Below are 18,562 nucleotides of genomic sequence, written 5' to 3'. Positions count from 1 at the left end.
TTTAGGGTCTTTCCCCCCCACCTGAGGGAGTCAGCCTTAGAAGGGAAAGAATGTTCTGGGTGACCCTCACAGAGAAGCAGGTTGGTGGGGGGGGGGGGGGCCTAGGCTGATGCTGTGCCACCTGCCCTCTGGGCTACAGTGGGATTTGCCGTGAGGGAGACCAGCTGGTAGTGGGCCCCACGGACGATGGCTGCTTCCTGGAGCTGAGAGTATGCAGCATCCAACGCAACCGCTCTGCCTGTCGTGTGCTGCGAGCTGGTCAGGCTGCTACGTTGGCCCTCGGGGACTTTGACCGTGCACTTCTTCGCAAGGTGAGGTGGGAGGATGGGTTGCAGAGGGAACACAGAGAAGTGCCTGGGACACTGGCTGCTTGAATGAGAAGCACCTAAGATGCTTCAGAGGAACTCAAAGGAAACACAGTCTCTAACCCAAGAAGCTGGTTCCACAGACTGTTTGAAAAAGGCTTAGAATACTCAGGATACTTAAATATGGATCGTTGTCGTGCAACCTGAATATCCAGGACCTTGCAAATACTAAACATTAGCAGAAGGATTAGAGGACGTGGGAGGGATAAGGAGGGGTTTTAAGTGGAGAGTTTTGAATATTGTCTGTTGATGTCTTTGTGTTTGAAGTCCTAGAGGAAGAGGAAATTCAGGAGCTGGAAAGGGTGTGAGGGTGGTGGGGGAGGGAGAGACTAATGCAAGGTCTGCCCTTGGTCTGGGGGCTGTGCCTCCCCAGGGCATGGTGATGGTGAGCCCCGAGATGAATCCCACCATCTGCTCAGTGTTCGAGGCAGAGATAGTTCTACTGTTCCATGCCACCACGTTCCGGCGAGGCTTCCAGGTGACAGTACATGTGGGCAACGTACGTCAGACAGCAGTGGTGGAAAAGATCCATGCCAAGGTGAGAGGGACCCAGCCATGCTGTTTTTCCAGGGGAAAGTCATAATTCTTCTGCCTCCAGAAAGGAAGGAGGCCTGGCCCCAGACTCCTAGAGAATTCCCTGATCCCGTAAAGGGGACAAAGCCCCACTCTGGGTGGGTAGAAGCCTGATAGGCCCCTGAGGGTGGAGAGCCAAGGCTGGTAGAGAATGGGATGGGAGGTACTGCCCAGGACCCGTGACGGCATATCTGCTGCAGGACAAGCTGCGGACAGGGGAGAAGGCAGTGGTACGTTTCCGCTTCCTGAAACACCCAGAGTACCTGAAGGTGGGCGCCAAGCTGCTGTTCCGGGAGGGTGTCACCAAGGGCATCGGCCATGTCACTGATGTGCAAGCCATTGCAGCAGGAGAGGCCCAGGCCAACATGGGCTTCTGAACTCCTCCAGGCAGGCACAGCTCTACTGCCGTCCCCACAATATATAAGGTGACTTTTGGCCATGCTGCCCCCGCTGTTGGCGGCTCTGTGTGTTAATAGGCTAGGGAGAGACCGGTGCTCTCTGCCCCTTGCTCCCTGCCACCTTTCTGGAGAGGTGCCAAGCTTGTTGTGGCCAGGGAGGGGCAGTCCTGAGGTTCTCAAGAAGACAGGAGAATTCAGGGCAGTGCTCAGCAGCTTTGTGTCCACCTGGTTGGCTCATCAACCCTGGGAACTCCACGGCCTGTCTACCGGAGGGAGCTGACCACCACCACCTTGGCCCCACTGTCTGGACTGGGCATGATCCGCCTGTGTGGTCCCTGCACTTCAGGAATTGTCACAACAACTGGGGGTGGTCCTCGAAAGCACTCCTTTTTGTATACCTCTTCTCAAGGCCATGTAAGTTGCCCATCTCTACTTGACTGTGGACAAAAGACAGCTGCTCCCGGGTCTGAAGCTGGCCTAGCTGGCCCAGCTGGCCCAGAGTCTGAAGAAATGGCACAGGGGCAGTGCTCCCACCTTGTGCTGAGACATGAGGTCTTGGCCCAGAGTCTGAAGAAATGGCACAGGGGCAGTGCTCCCACCTTGTGCTGAGAGACATGAGGTCTGTTCCTCAGCTTTGTCTCCCTTCCCTTCACTCAAGGGCCATTCTCCATTTTTCTGCTCATAGGCCCCACAGGTGCTATTTGTTGTGCTGGCCCAGGAGTGGGGCTGCCGAGCTGAGGCTTGGCATACCGAAGGTCAGCTGCATGTCAATCAGTCTCGTCCCTTCCTCTGCAGTGATTTGTTGGTTTTAATGCTGGATCAAACAGTGTTTTACTTTCCCAGACTAGTGACTGGGGACCTGACCCACAGCTCCCCATCCTGCCATCCTTTACCCCCTCCACCCTTGCTGCTCCCATGTTAAATCCTCCCTCTGTTGCAGGGAGCCTGGGGGAAAGGGAAAGATGTTGCCATATTTCCTACACTTTAGGGCATGGACTCCTTCCTTTCCCTTTGTTAATGTCCTGGGTTCCCCGGACTCAGGGATTTGTTGGTTCAGGTTTCTCTGCATATACATATATATATATAAATATAAATATAAATATATACATACATATATATATTTAAATACACACATATATATTGTACAGAATAAAAATGTTTTATTGAATACACTGTGCTTATGCTTAAGATACGGGCTCAGCTTCCAGAGCTAGATTCCTCTTCAGGATTAGAGACAAGTGAAACCCTAGCACCACTGAGCCCTGGATGGAGAAAAGAGCCCATCTGGTATCATTTACCATTCTCCCTTTCCTGTCCCTCCCATGCGATCAGCGTTCCAGTATTGTGACCTGGCTATTCTGGCTTATTTGCATTGCTCTTGAGCAAGCAGAATAGAAAGTGAAACCGCTGCCTTTTCAGCTGAGACAGGTAACCAGCCCGCACTTGAGGAGTTGGCCACTTGCTACGGTCACAGTGATGAGGAGCCCACTTCTGTGCCATGTCAGAGATGTGGAGATTAGCCTGTGAGCTACTTAATGAAGAGTGGAATTTAAGAGTCACGTTAATCTGGCCCTCACGCTCTCCCTAGCAATGCAGAAAAGCTCGAAGTGAGGTTTACATAGCCTAAATTGGCTTCTTGGAACCACCTGGCCACACCTTAGTCGTTTCTTCGTGTTTCTGTGTTCAGAGTACCTGATGGTCATGTTTTATGGGACTGCGTTTTGAGCAGTGATCCTTGCAAAAGAAATTTAATGATAAATGTGGCCCAATGTCCAGCGAGGCATTCTGTCTCCAGGGTATTAAAGTAAAAGCTTCCTTAACTATTCAAGCTTTGCTGCTTTTAAAATTACCACCGGCTTGACTGGCTACTGTAAGTAGCCTGTGGTTGAAGAACTTCCTCCTGTGTCGGGGACTAAGAGTGGTTCGTTTCCGTCTGTACAGTTGCTGATAAACGGCTATGAGAAAAGCTTGTGTTCAGCAAAAAGGTACTATAGCTTTCAACCAACACTGACCTTTGCATGTCCGTCTGCTCGTACCTCCATGGGCTTATTGCCACTATGCTGGGGCAGGGTTGGCATTTCCAAGAAAATAGGTGTGCTGCTTGTATTGTTGTTACTGGTTACTCACTACTCCCGCCCATCTTGGCCTCTTATAAGTCCAGTGAAACTAAAGTTTCTACTCACAATTTCTCTTTCCAATCAAGCAAAGTGTTAAAAATTTGTTTCACTTGATCTGTACAGTACCCAAAGGAGAGTATTGCTTCTTTAGGCTTTAAAAAACAAAAGAAAACAAACTTTTCACTGGATTAAGAAAGGAAATTTTAGAAAATGATCTCAGTATTTAATGAGATATCTTCAGGAACCACTGAGCTATACCTTGCTACATCAATGGAATGTTTAGGAGGATAAAAAGATGTGTAAGGCAGCCCCTCACCCCCATCAGCTGTATGTACATTTTTACTGTTCCAGTTCTGGTAATCATCTAAAATTGCTTACTTCATATGTTTCATCCAATGAATATCAAGTACCTATTATGTGCAAGAATTCTTGCCTTCAGGAAACTATAAATCTAGCAGGGAAAGGGCCATGGTACACAGCATTCAACTACCTCAAAAGAGGAAGATAGTTTTGAAGAGAGTTTCCTGCTAGACTCAGGGTTTTCAAATGCTCCCCACTTTCTTCAAACTACATACAGACCCCTAATTTATAAACAAGCTTTAAAAACAGTTGATTTTTGTGTACATATGAGAGATGGGATGTGTACACCATTCTTCCTACCCACTTCCCCCAACACACCACCTAATTCAGCTCATCTTCGGTTGGGTTCTCTGTGTGACTCAAGGTTTCCTATATCAAAAAAGCTGACTTCCCACATATAAGAACAGAGATTAAGAATACAGTACTGTAAGGGCACCTGGGTGGCTCAGTTGGCTGAGCGTCTGACTCTTGATTTCGACTCAGGTCATGATACCAGGGTCGCGGGATTGAGTCCTGCGACAGGCTCCGTGCTGAGCATAAAGCCTGCTTAAGATATTCTCTCTCCCTCTATCCCCCCACCTCTACCCTGCTCGCGCACTCTCTAAAACCAAGAAAAAGAAAAGAAAATGGAACTATCAGCATGGACAAGTGCAGAAAGCTACGATAAGCCCTAAGCTAAATATTCAAACATCAAAAGGAAAGAGATGAACATGCCAGTGACCCTGAAAGCCAAGCACTACCTCACATTTGTACTTTAGGGTTTAAGGAAATGTCATGGCCCTCTACAAACCTGGCTTGCCATTGGCATCTTCTAGATCAGTAGTCCTCAAACACCCTGGAGAATCTTTAGTATACAGATTCTGGGTCAGTAAGGGTGAAGGTGAGGCTGAGACAATTTCTTAGAAGTTCCCTGATAATGCTGATGCTCCTGCTCCTCAAAATCACACTCAGACCAGCAAGATAATTTTTTTTTAAGATTTTAGTTTTAAGTAATCTCTACACCCAACACGGGCTCGAACTCACAACCCTGAGATCAGGAGTCACCAGCTGAGCCACCTAGGTGCCCTAACTAGCAAGATCCCAGAGAGGATCTAGTTCTGATCATGACTTACCCGACCTAAACAGAGTTCCTGAACTAGTCCACGAACACTCTCATTCTACGTTAGACCAAACACAAGAGATAGAAGGACCAGTGGCTAAAATTGTGGTCATAATAGGGTTTACTTGTATGAAATTCAGTATTTATTGAGTAGGTTCTGTGTATAGAGCCCTGCCCTCAACTAGTTACCACTTTAGGGTTTCAGGCCTTTACCTCACGTTCTCAACCTCACATTTGGTCAAAGCGTTATCTAAACTGCCCCTGTCGCAGAGCTTGAGGAAAAATCTTTTTAAAACGTTTTTTCTCCGTTACTTTTCTGTTCCAATCTTTAAGCTACAGACTTTAAGTACCTTGTCTTTGATTTCCAATAATCAGTAAGGTATATCAGTTTTACAGATGAAAAATAAAGTGCCTCTCGTGGGCTTCAAGGCCCACACATTTTACCGACACTGCGTCCCTAAACTTTAATGATTAAAAACTCCGAGCAGTTGTATCTCTGCAAGATAAGTCAGTTTTTACATCTCTGTCAGCAATGGAATTAGAATCCATGCCCGTGAAGAGATGGGGGTCTTAACTCAGCATCTAACTGGATTATTTTTCTTGTATAAAAGTTACAGGTTTCCTTGAGAAGTAAACACGTTTCCATCTCCTAGTTTACAGGTAAAATATTAAAACCCTGCAGCAAGCCTGAGGGCAGCACTAGTGTGTTAACGGCTTGAAAAATGATTCCAATGTCTGCATGCCCTCAGGCCTAGGGCGTTTATTACTGGAGGCTGAAGGGCTCTTGGGATTTCTTTTGCCCTGAGGAGAACTGGCAGGAACCACCTGTGAGTTTGAGGAGCGGGACTGCATAAAGGATTTCTGTAACTCCAATGCAAAATGATAGTCCGTATGTTCTGGCATTTCCCATACAGGCACCAGAGAGCCACACTTCTCACAGGGCACTTGGTCCTCAGCTGCCACAGGACTTGGGGTAGTAGTTGACTTCTGAGCCACCTCCGGAGCAGACTTGGAAGTTACAGAAGCAAGACTGCTGGGGCTATTCTGGGCCAAATCCATCCCTGCAGGAGTTGTTTTAGAGGATCCCACCTTCAATACTGCTTGACAGATGGGGGTGCAATCTGGATATTCTGTTGGAAAAGAGTTTGTTAACTTTTTAGGGCTGGACTGGGGATTTTGTGGAGGGAAGACGGCTGGAGGATTATTAAGCTGTTTCTGCTTTAGAAGTAGACTCTTCTGCTTAAAGAAGGGCTCGGTTCCTGTAGCATGACTGGTTTGGAAAGGTAACGAGGGCTTGGATGGTGAATTGCTCGTGGGGGCCTGGGTAGTGGCAGTAAGAGATGACACTGAAGCTTCTTTGACTTTCTGCTTTTCTGCGGCTTTTTGGAAGAATGATTCCAGAGAAGTGGCTGCTTTCTTAGTGGCTGTCCCTGCCAGGCCACATTCCTGGGTCTTAGCTTCTGAACTGGTAGCTGGCACCTTTGGCAGAGAACTTGGGTCACTGCTCAAGAAGGTGGTGATGTCTGTGCAAGATGAAGGGGCAGAGGCAGAGAATTTGGTAGCACAGAGGAAAAGCATTGTGAGGGGAGGAGACCTGTATAGAAAGTAAAGGAACAAGATTAGCACCAGGTCACAGATTCAGTTTGTAAGTGACTGGGATTATGGTTCTAGGATTTATGGTTCTTAAATATTAGGGTATCAGATTAATACTGATTCAGTAGACCTGGGATAGGCACTCTTCACAAGTTCCTGGGTGATGTGGATATTGCTGGCCTACGACCACATCTTGAGAACTGCTGATTTGGTGAACATCCAACCAGGTCAGACATAGAAACTGGATCCTCTGACTGCTAGGTATTCATAAGGTATGTCATAACATATGTAAAAACAGCTATAATCCTGGGTTGAGGCAAGAAATTTTATTCAGGGCAATAAAAAAGCTTTAGAGTATTCAGACTGGAAAGTCTCTTGAAAAAATCCTCTTAGCCATTCCATTCTGTTTTTAAAGAGGACACCATCTAACCCTAATTTTGACAGACTTTCAACTCAAATTTCTAGAGCATGAAATCCCACAACTGGGATTACCTATCTTAGTCTCAGAAACATTTCAAGAAATTCCTGTCACAAAGTTACTCATTTTGTTTACTCAAATACATTTTCACATGAGTTGAATTTCAGAAGATAAAATGTGCTTTTATAAACAGATTAATCCCTCGACGAGGTAAGGAGTAAGTGCTGTTTTAAAATTATTATAACAGTATATCACTATCCTCTGGTTTCATGCTCTGGACAGTCTTACAATCGGATCATTTTGATGCTTCCCTGTCAATAGGTTTCACACTCCTGGTAAGTGTTAGAGTCTGTTAATTTATAAGGTTTCATATGAACATAGTATCATAATTTATCATTTGGTTCAGTGAAACTGTTCAAAATTTGAAAATAAACATATATATAAGGAAGTATAAGTTAAATCATTCCAAATAAAGAACAAAGGACTCCAGCTTTAGAGACCCCACCGTATTGTAGGTCTGCACAAACAACAGTAGTATCCACATGTTTAGATAAGCAATAACTTAGGTGTTCAATGAAACCTTTTTTTTTCTTTTCTTTCCTTTATTATTTTTTACAATCTCTAGTATAGATCTATAAGTAAACAACCAATTTATGTTTCCCACAAAATTATATTTCCGTTGTGAATTAGGAATACTTTTCTCAATGTAATAGGCTATGTTAAATAAATAAATAGAGGATCCCAATACTGAAAATCGTTAATATCTGAACAATAAATGAACACGTTCCAATCATATGTTTGGTTATTTTTCATGACCAAATGAAGTGCAATGTAATACGACATTTGGTTTTATACCAGCGGAGCTTGTAACTGAGTTGGGATGTTAGATTGAGATTATCAATGAACATAGGTCACTTGCATTGTCAAGGAAGATGTTTTTAAGATAGAACAATTAAGTGCTGAAATTCCCAAGTTCAAGATCCTTAAAACTTGAGTTTCTATACTCCCACATGCCATTGCTTGTTCCTCCTGACTGCAGCAAAGGCGGGGATAGTACTGGATTATTCTGCCCCTGGAACCCACCCCTGAACTGAAATGCACCAAAGGCAGGCAAAGAAGCTGTAGGCAAGCTGCCTTTTTTCTGGTGTGCTGTTTTCTTCCATTCCTCTCTATGATAGGTCCCACTAGCCAGAGTCACCAAGAACCTACCCCAGCTGGAAAGCTATATACCCACTAAATTTAGAGAAAGACAGGGTACAAGTGTCTTCTGAGAAGACAAGCTGGAATTAAACTCACCAGCAAGTTTGGATTCCTGAAGTGTTACAGTTCCTGATGACAGCAAATGCGTCACGGCTCATCTTGTGAGCATCATAGTGGGTAAGGGCACAGCAGCGGCGTAGGCTGCTGAGACGTCTGTCTCCTTGTACACGAATGCTCACAGCCAACTGTGTGGCCACCCTGTCATTCTGTGGGTATAAAAGGATTGAGACCAGAAAGTTACTGTGAGCATCTGGGTTCTATATATTGAATTGTTTGAGAGGAAATTAAAAGAACCAGGGTGACGAAATGGTTTGGAAATAGTCATGTTTAATTTTTTTTTTAATATTTTATGCTTGTTTCTTAGTGCAAGAAGTAATTGGAGCAGACAGAATTGAAGGATGAAATATTAGAATATCTAGGATATTTTGACAGGTGATGGGAACAGGACAGAATAAATGAAAATGGGAACTCTTTCCCTGAATGTTTTTTTGTGCTGTCTATGCAGGAAGATTATAAAAAATACTTATTCTATTTTGTGACTGAGGGAAGGGTTCATTTAAGTAATTGTCTGAGAGGAAGATCCAAGCTAGGATGTCAAGATTGAGTAGTAGGTCTATTATTTAATCTGCTGGCGATGCTCTTATACTTAAGCACAGAAGTTTCCATTAGCACCTCTTCCTTATATCCTGTCTATAGAAGATACAGTGTAGTGAGCTTGCCTCTAGAAAGCAAGATCATTGACCCAATTTTCAGTGAAGTCTAGATATCCAAATGAACACTATTGATGCAAGGCAAACTAAGAAATAAAGGTCAAGGGGCAGAAATATAAGAAGGCAAAAAGTCTACATAGGGATCCTCCAGAATCAGGAGATGGTGGTGAGAAGAAATAGCCCTAAGGCAAACAAGCCAACAGCAGCAAATATTTTGTTGGGTAAAAATGTATTTTGTATTTTTGTACGTTTTGTAAATACAGTTCATAAGAATTTATCTTCAGAGAATAGAAATAGGCAATTGACTAAAACCATGTATCAGCTACACCAAAGAGACATAGGAGAGAACAAAATAAAGTTCAGGCCCTCATGGGTCTTATCTTGTAATAGGAACTGCAGAAAATAAACAAGTAGGCATGTAATAGAAATAAGAAATTTCTATTTTCTTTTTTTTTAAAGTTTATTTATTTTGAGAGAGAGACAGACTGAGTACAAGCGGGAGAGGGGCAGAGACAGAGGGGGAGAGAGCGAGAATCCCAAGCAGCCTCTGCACCGTCAGCACAGAGCCCACCGTGGGGCTTGAACTCACGAACTGTTGAGATCGTGACCTGAGCCGAAACCAAGAGTTGGATGCTGAGCCACCCAACGCCCCTGTATTTCTATGAGAAAAAGCAGAGTAAGGAAGAGAGTGATGAAAGCTGCTGATGTGATGGGGTAGTTGGGAAGGTCTCTTGAAGAAGGTGACTTGAATAAAGCAAGAGAGGAAATTTTAAGAATATATGAGGAAAGATTCTCCAGGCTGAAGGAATGGCAAGAACAAAACTGCTAACGTGGGAGTTTGGTGTGTTAAATAAAAGGGAAGGCTGCCAGTGGGGTAGAGGCTACAGCAGAGAAGGAAGGGGGACAGGACAGGAGATAAGGCCAGAGAAGTAGCCAGGGACGAAATCATTTTGGTCATGACAAAATAAAAATACAAAATTAAGTCTACACATGACTTAAGTATGAAGGGAAACCACTAGAATACTTTAAACAGTGAAGTGACAAGGATCTTCTATGTCCAGAATTACTTTTGACATAAAATCCTTTTAAGGTTAAAGAGAAAGAGATTTTCAGGGGTCCCCACTGTGTTGCATGTAGGCTTATAAAGAGAAATGAGAACGGAGCGACACCTAGTGGGCAAAGGCAAATTGGCCCATAACACAACTGGGATTGCCCACCCGAGAACAAACATTTCACCACCCCAAGGGGCAAACGGGTAGTTTGGGATGATTTCTGACAGTATACAGTTGACCTGTAGGACCCCTAGATGCTGAAACATGAGAGAACACATCGAACAATACCATCAGGAAAGTGAAAAAACCCACTGAATGGGAGAAAATATTTGCAAAATAAATATCTGACAAGGGACTTACATAGAGTATAATATATATAGAGAGAGAATATATATTATAATATATACATAGATAGAGAATTTTTAAAACTCAATAATGAAGAGACAACCACTTCAAAAATGGGCAAAAGATCTTGATAAATTTCTCCAAAGAAGATAAGAAAATGGCCAATAAGCACCTGGAAACCACAGTGAGATACCACTTCACACCCACTAGTATGGCTAAAATAAAAACACAGTAACAAAGATAGTAAAATTAATTTTACACTGCTAGGAGTGTAAGTCTGATAGCTCCTCAAAATGCTAAACATAGTTACCATGTGAACCAGCAATTCTAATCCTAGGCATTTACCCAAGAGAAATGAAATATGTCTACCCAAAAATCTATACATGCATGTTCACAGCAACATTGTTCGTAACAGCCAAGAAGTAGGAACAACTCAAATTTTCACTCACTGATGAATGGATAAACAAAATATATCCATATAATAGAATATTGTTCATTCATAAAGGGGAAAAAGATACTGATACATGTTACAGTATGAGTGAACCTTGAAAATATGTTAACCAAAAGATTTCAAGCAAGTCAAAAGGCCACATACTGCATTCTTCCACTTATATAAAATGTCCCGAAGAAGTGTATGAAGATGAAGCACAACAGCAGTTTCCTAGGGCTAAGTAACTGCTAATAGGTATAGATCTCTTTTCTGGGTGATGACATGTTCTCAAATTGATTGTGGAATAGCTGAACAACTCTGGAATATCCTAAAACCACGGAGCTGTGTATTGTAAATGGGTGAATTTTATGGTATGTAAAATATCAATAAAGCGATTTTATTTAAAGGAGAGGATAAAGAAACTAATCAGATGTCAAGTCTTTGACCTCATGCGCTGTCTCTAAAACTGCCAGCACTACTTTGTCACATGGACTGCAAGTTCCAATAATTTACAGTCTAATCCCTGAGTGTCTTATTTAATGGCTTTGTACTCTGATGAAGAGCCACTGTATATTCAGGATTGTAGGAGGGATTAAATAAGGAATATACAAAAGAGTAGAGGCAAATGGCAATGAGGGAGATGGGGTACTCAGATCTTGTGCTGAATTTTATGAAAGAAAAAATATTTTTTTTAATTTTTTTTATTTTTGAGAGAGAGAGACAGAGCAGGAGCAGGGCAGAGAGAGAGAGAGAGAGAGAGAGACACAGAATCTGAAGCAGGCTCCAGGCTCTGAGCTGTCAGCACAGAGCCTGATGCAGGGCTCAAACTCACAAACTGTGAGATCATGACCTGAGCTGAAGGCGGACGCTCACCCAACTGAGAGCCACACAGGAGCCCCAAAAGATTTCTTAAAACTTCCTAGTCTGGTATCTTTTTGTATCTTTGTTTCTACTCCTTAAGATACACAACAACTGGTATTTAAATCCCCAAACTCACCCCAAGAATAAAGAAAGAAAGTCTTACATCATTTCGGTCCTTGGTTAGTCTCTCCTCTAGTTCCTGGGCTAATTGCAAAAGCCACCACTGTACCTAAAAAAGTGTTGAGACTTTAATCTTTCATTTAAAAATTCTAGGTTTATTACAGTACGAGATGGAGGATTTGTTCAATTCTCCCACAAATGTAAGCGTGCAATAATGTCTCCCCTATAACCAAAAGATCACAGATGATAGAAATCTTCAGTACTCTGACCTGCCTTAGCTCAAGATTCTCATTTTCGTTTCCTGCTGGAATGCCGTCAGGTGAACTTCAGGCATGTTCCAGCTCTGAGAAAAAAAATAACACACAAGCTTGAGGCATAATATCCCAGGCCTTCCAAGTTATCATCTACCAAAAAAATGAGTAATTCCATTTCAAATTTCAGTCAGTTTCATCTTATTTCTTTTTGGATAGAAAAAAATAAATCATGGAAAAAATAGTAAGTTTAGTCCATTTTCAACACAAAAAAAGAACTTCATACTTTACAACAGAATGGCCCCGTCTAACTTACTAAACGTTCTGCAGTTACCCAAACCTACCCACTAACCCCCTCAAGAGAGGCAATGTTCTCTCAAGAATGCTTGCCTACCTGTTCCCGAGTAGCCAGAGCTGTCTTTCCTGGGAAGTTCTTGCTGCAGCCAATGGTTTTAGGTATTTTTCTGGGTCTAACTGGATCATGTTCAATCCCACGACACATGGCATATAGCCAAGATCTAATAAAAGCAGGAAAAAAAAGTTTAAGGTGAAAGCAAATGATAATTCTTGTTAAAATAAAATGCCTACATTGCACTACCTTTTTGTCTCCTTCATAGGAATGGAAAAATTTGTCCAGAATTAAGTATACTTCACCTCTGACAGAATCCCTGCCCTTCCCAATGAATGCTAGTGGAATATATTGCCAAGGAGAGGGATACTGGTTGTGCTTTTTAAAGCCAACTCATCATTTGTATTTTTGGAAAAGTGCTGAGCAAGCCACTGATTCATATCCCCAAGTTTTTTGGTATAAGTCTAAATACAAAGATTTTAAGGGAGGGGTGCCTGGGTGGCTCAGGTGGTTAAGGGTCTGACTTCCGCTTAGGCAGTGATCTTCCAGTTCATGGGTTTGAGCCCCACATTGGGCTCGCTGCTGTCAGTGCAGAGCCTGCCTTGGATCCTCTGTCTCCTTCTCTCTCTGCCCCTCCTCCCACACCTCAAGATAAACATTAAAAAAAAGGTTTTAAAGGAATTACCAGCATTTCAGCACACGGAAATGCTCTAAATATCCAAGCCTATCAACCTACTTAGGTAAATGAAAAACTACTCTAGAATGACAGGCCACAGTGACCTAACATTTCAAAGCAAAAGAACCAAAGAAATTATCTCGAGGAACAAATGTTAAAGATAGGTCTAAATTTTACTGGATGCTTTTGTCTGTGTTTGACTTTAGCATCTCCATACAGGTCATGATTGAAAAACATTAGGAATCACTTACCCATTCTTCTCCCCAAAATGACTCTGGAGCTGGGATTCAGTGAACTGGGTCAGTTCACCCATGTATTCCACCCCCAGGATTTCAATGACAGAGGCCCCTAGCTTTCCTCCAAGATTACGGCTAACAAGACAAAGAATTTATAGGTCACATCATAAATATCTGGTTATCAGCAGACATAAGACATTTTGCTTCTGTAAGTAGCTCTCCACAGGGTTCAGGGACAATGAGAGCACGTACTGCTCCTGTAAACTATTAATTTCCTAGTATAAGACTAGATGATTCAAATACTCTGGGAGTTAGGACCTGGGAAGATTAACAATAGCATAAACAAAAGGTTCAAGTCATTGATTAGTTATCAAAGTCAACTGCATAAAAATTTTTCAATTTTACAGGATCTACTGTCCCATTTAGGGATTGAAATTCCAACCCCAAGACAAATCTTTTTCATGACTAAAACCTTTTATATTTAAGAATATAATAAAAAGTCTTAAGCTTTGCCTGTAAAGCTTCCTATAATATGTCTTCAACCTACCTTTTCAGTCCTATTTCTATCACTTATCTTCTCCAACATGGTCCAGTTAACCTGGTTTATGTCCCAGCTCACCACAAATACCTTATACTTTCCCCCCTTTCTGTTCAAAACATTATCAAAATCAGAATTGCTCTTCAATTATCATCTGGCAAAATCTCATGCAGTTTTCATAAATGTTTCTCAGATTTCTCTTCTCTGAACTCTGATAACTACCTGTATAGCTCATTTAGCAAATATTCACGTACAGTCTTAATAGCACTTTCACTGTTCCTTTGAACTGTCTTGTCCCTTCATCTTGTCCCTTCAACAATAGTGTAAGCCCTTATCAAGGACACACAATTGGTATGCACAGCCTAGTTATTTGTTTTATTTGGATTTTTCTCTCATACCTACTTTGGGAGCAGTTTGGTAGCCCTGAACACCTCGGGATGATATTAGAAGAAAAAAAAGAAGTAAATTCCTATTGCTTTTGTTATTTAGTAACAGACTTGAACAAAAAGGCTAGAAGGAAATTAAAGACACAGCTAAAAATCAGTTCATTTTTTTAAAATTCAGGATTAAGTAACTTCCATAGATAATCCAGAATTGAAGCCTCATTAGGAAAAAAGTCTGTGTTTTTCAAAATTTCCCGTGTTCTCTCTCTTCTACCTTCCTGGTTACCTACATTTTCTTGCTCCAATCTCTCATAAGGGACAGAAGAAACCAGAGTGCTTTCACAAGTATATGAGCGCCACTGAAGGTACTCCCTGAGTACTTACATTTTGTAGATAGGCATTTGACTGAAGAGCTGTGGGACTGACCCATGTGAGACCAGGGTCTGGCGGTTGGGCTTGTTAAGTCCACAGGCCAGTTTTGCCAGGACCTGGAGCATGGAAAGCATAAAAACTTCGTAACTGTCAACCTCACCCACACAGAGAGCTGGTGAATATTAACATACACATAAAAACACAGGCACAGCTTAAGGGCTGTTACTAATGGTTTCCACATTAAAAACAAAAACAAAACCAGAAACTCAAGACATCTCTAAACCTTGGTGTCCCACAACATCCTCAGTGGAAACTATGACCCACTATCATCATCCTCATTGTTCTTTCCACATCTATTCTCGGTTTCCCTTTGGTCGTTTTTTTTTTTTTTTTTCTCCATTCCCATCAATTCCTTAAGGTTCTCCCACTTCAAGAGGGGAAAAAGCCCAGAGAAGCTGCAGACGACACTTACATAAGGTGCATTTCTAGGCATGTGCATATGAAAATGCTGAAACAAACCTGTTTTACCCTACCACATTGATCTACATTTCTTTAAAAAAAATTTTTTTTTAATGTTTATTTATTTTTGAGAGACAGAGACAGAGAGAGACAGAGACAGAGCACAAGTGGGCGAGGGGCAGAGGGAGAGGGAGACAGAGAATCCGAAGCCGGCTCCAGGCTCCAAGCTGTAGCACAGAGCCAGATGCAGGGCTCAAACCCACAAACCATGAGATCATGACCTGAGCCGAAGTCGGACGCTTAACCGACTGAGCCACCCATGTGCCCCTGATTTACATTTCTTGATTAATGGTTAATCCATTTTGAGTCCTAGATTTAACACAGATTACCATAATTCAAGTATCTGTGATAGAGATTTCAAAAATCATCCTCCAATAGCAAACATCTTCTACTAGAAACAAGGCTTCAAAATGGGGGGGGGGGGGAACAACAAAACAAAAAAAACCCAAACCTTAAGTCCTTGAGAACTCTTTTGAAAGAATAAGGTGCTTCAGTGGTATCAGTTCACAAATTATAATTGGTAGGAAAAGTATAAAATCATCCTTTAAATTCACTGGAGAGATTCTCTAGAACTTCTACTGGGCAACATTTAGTCTTGTTCAAATTACTACAATGGGACTTTTGTTTCCCCTCCCTTCACTCAACCAGAAGAAACCTCTAAAACTCTGTGGGATAGTTTGGCAACTTTCCTCTTCTTGGAGGAAGGGGGAAAAGGTAGTAACCAGGGATAATCAGCCACTGCCCAATTATTGAGCCTCGTCAGAAGGGGACAAAGATTCCAGACCCTCACAGCACTTTAAAAAGAAAACCAGTTATTCTGCCCCTATATTATTGACAATTGTCTATTCTCTAAGTCAAAATAGGGGTCCAAACTAATAAAATTTTACTATTCCATCTCTCTTATTGCTCTCATTAGAAAGGAGGAAATAGGCAAAAGCAGAAAATAACTCAGGCAATTCCACAAAGGGAATGAGATAATACAGGGATATTCAGCAAGTGAAAAGAAATAGGTTCCCATATAAAATGCAAAGACTAACCTCCTCCTTTCTACAGATAGTTCAAGTCATTAAGGAAATCTTTTGGATACAACTGTATAAGCATTTTCTGCAAACTTTTCAGCCTGCTTCTTAGGAAAGCGCATGTTTAATGACATTTCCCTTGTTAAGGAATTACGAACGCATTTATTTGGTCCTCAAAATGAATTTTATTTTATTTTTTTTTAATTTTTTTTTAAATTTTTTTTTTCAACGTTTATTTATTTTTGGGACAGAGAGAGACAGAGCATGAACGGGCGAGGGGCAGAGAGAGAGGGAAACACAGAAACGGAAACAGGCTCCAGGCTCTGAGCCATCAGCCCAGAGCCCGACGCGGGGCTCGAACTCACGGACCGCGAGATCGTGACCTGGCTGAAGTCGGACGCTTAACCGACTGCGCCACCCAGGCGCCCTCAAAAGGAATTTTAAATAGAAGCCCATTTCAAAGTGTACACGTAATGATTTAAATGTCCCAGTCATATCCATCCTTGCTGTATTTAACTGCAGATATCTATGTTTCGCCTTGGAACCTGTAATTAGCCTTCACCTTATTGTGTGAAATCCCAGCTGAACACTGAAAGCCCGTCTCCCTCTCTATGGCTGCTCTCATTTCTTCCACAATCACTGCTCCAACAGTGAGCTGCAGGTCCGGAGAGGTGGTGTTACCAGTCTGAAGAGAATCAAGCCATTGAAATAAGCCTTGTTTTCGCATCTCCTCTGAAAAATTGAAAGGTTATATTTAGACACTTTTTTTTAGAGTCAGGATTTTATTTGTGTTATCTGATAGAAAAATGCTTCAATTTCAGGGTACTTTAAGAATGTACATTTTCACACACACACACACACACACACACAAATGGCAGTCATTTACAAGATTTCTCAGTACTTAAGAGATCAATTTCTCCTTCCTATCAATTCCAGCAGCCTTAGCTTCAGCATAGGCTGAACCTTATAGTTCTAATATGCAACACATATTGTATATTCATATTGTCTTTCATGATCATTGATTTAAAAGTACATCTGTTTTCTCTCTCTGGTTTTCTGGAATTTTCTCCCTCCAACTTTCCCTTGCACACCGCCAAGAATCCTGTTACTTAATTAGAAAATATTCAGAATTAACTCACACTTTAAAATAAATGTATTTATATATTTTTGGAGACTGGTTCTCCTGATGAGTAGCTAAAATCCAATCAGAAACACTAGTTTTATTCTTCTGATAAGCTATTGAAATTAGATATAGCTTTGGACTCAGGGCCTTGAAAATATCTTACTATCCAATTTTGAGTCAGTTTTGAAAAAAGCCTAAAAAAAGATTATATATAGCAAGGGAGGTAGGTATATAGAAAATGCAGACATGCTGGTTTATTTATTTACTTATTTAAAAAATTGTTTTAAATGTTTATCATTTTTTGAGAGACAGAGCATGAGTGCGGGAGGGGCAGAGAGAGAGGGAGACACAGAATCCGAAGCAGGCTCCAGGCTCCGTGCTGTCAGCACAGAGCCCCACATGGGGCTCAAACCCACAAACCGCGAGATCATGACCTTAACCAAAGTTGGATACTTAACCGAGTCACCCAGGCACTCCTAAATATTTCATTTTTTTTTAAGTTTATTTTGAGAGTGAGTGGGGGAGGGGCAGAGAGAGAGAGAGAGAGAGAGAGAGAATCCAAGCAGGCTCCGTGCTGTCAGCACAGAGCCTGACACAGGGCTCCATCCCACAAACGATGAGATCATGACCTAAGCCAAAACCAAGAGTTGGACCCTTAACCAAAAGAGCCACCAGGGTGCCCTAGGAATGCTGGTTTAAAGAGACAGTAATGAGGGGTGCCTGGGTGGCTCAGTCATTTAAGCATTCGACTTCGACTCACATCATGGTCTCATGGTTCATGAGTTGAGGCCCCACACTGGGCTCTGTGCTACCAGCACAGAGCCCACTTCGGATCCTCTGTCTCTCTCTCTCTTTTCCCCTCCCCCATTTGCACTCTTTCTCTCTTAAAAATAAATAAAATATTATAAAAAGTAGAGCGTAATGAGGTATGAACAAGGCAAGAAAATACACTCAAATATCTATGGGGAGGTATAGTGAAGGTTCACGTATATAGAGGAGGAAGATGAGCACATAGAAGGAAGTATTTTCCAACTCTTGATAACTGCTGCTTCTCTCCTTTGCAGGCTTGTCTTCTTCCTCTAACACCCTGGTGGATACTGAGCAACATTCTCCTCATCCTCCTCCTCTCTGTATACATACTTTTTTCTTTTGGTGAACTGCTACAGGCTTATGTTTCAATTTGCTTATGCTGAGTACCTGCAAATCCTAATTTCTATCCCCAAACTCCTAAACTCTAATTCTTATCTCCACCCCCCTACAGAATAACTCTTCTTGAACTTTTCATTATAGTTTCAAACTATAGTTCACTAAATTTTCTAAAAATAACTAAAATCAACCTTTATTATATCTTCCTTCTCAAAGATTCCCTTTCCCAAACAACTCCCTTTTTTAAAT

General features: G+C 42.0%; 2 protein-coding genes across 6 annotated transcripts in view; one reads left to right on the top strand and one right to left on the bottom strand.

The window, feature by feature from the left end:
- The window catches only part of GTPBP2 (GTP binding protein 2), a 24,172-nt gene extending 5,610 nt beyond the window's left edge, over window positions 1-18,562 (top strand). For 2 of the 3 annotated variants that reach the window (XM_023254014.2, XM_003986174.6), the window contains 3 exons: window positions 140-311; window positions 739-903; window positions 1,139-7,716. In XM_023254014.2, the coding sequence (XP_023109782.2) occupies window positions 140-311; window positions 739-903; window positions 1,139-1,315 (514 nt within the window). In that variant the 3' untranslated portion in view covers window positions 1,316-7,716. Of the gene's footprint in view, window positions 1-139; window positions 312-738; window positions 904-1,138; window positions 7,717-18,231 lie in introns of those variants that run through there. The other variant, XM_023254013.2, reaches the window with a different exon arrangement.
- POLH (DNA polymerase eta) overlaps window positions 2,475-18,562 on the bottom strand; it is a 40,801-nt gene continuing 24,713 nt past the window's right edge. For all 3 annotated transcript variants that reach the window (XM_045057602.1, XM_019830633.3, XM_011282210.3), the window contains 7 exons: window positions 16,607-16,776; window positions 14,519-14,622; window positions 13,229-13,348; window positions 12,347-12,470; window positions 11,745-11,810; window positions 8,220-8,389; window positions 2,475-6,506 (listed from right to left, as the gene is read on the bottom strand). In XM_045057602.1, coding sequence (XP_044913537.1) covers window positions 5,612-6,506; window positions 8,220-8,389; window positions 11,745-11,810; window positions 12,347-12,470; window positions 13,229-13,348; window positions 14,519-14,622; window positions 16,607-16,776 — 1,649 coding nt within the window. In that variant the 3' untranslated portion in view covers window positions 2,475-5,611. The remainder of the gene's footprint in view (window positions 6,507-8,219; window positions 8,390-11,744; window positions 11,811-12,346; window positions 12,471-13,228; window positions 13,349-14,518; window positions 14,623-16,606; window positions 16,777-18,562) is intronic.

This window comes from Felis catus, chromosome B2 (assembly GCF_018350175.1).
Source record: "Felis catus isolate Fca126 chromosome B2, F.catus_Fca126_mat1.0, whole genome shotgun sequence".
In the NCBI taxonomy this organism is placed as follows: domain Eukaryota; kingdom Metazoa; phylum Chordata; class Mammalia; order Carnivora; family Felidae; genus Felis; species Felis catus.
The sequence above is the reverse complement of the archived record's forward strand: the minus strand, read 5'-3'. Positions and strand labels throughout refer to the sequence as shown.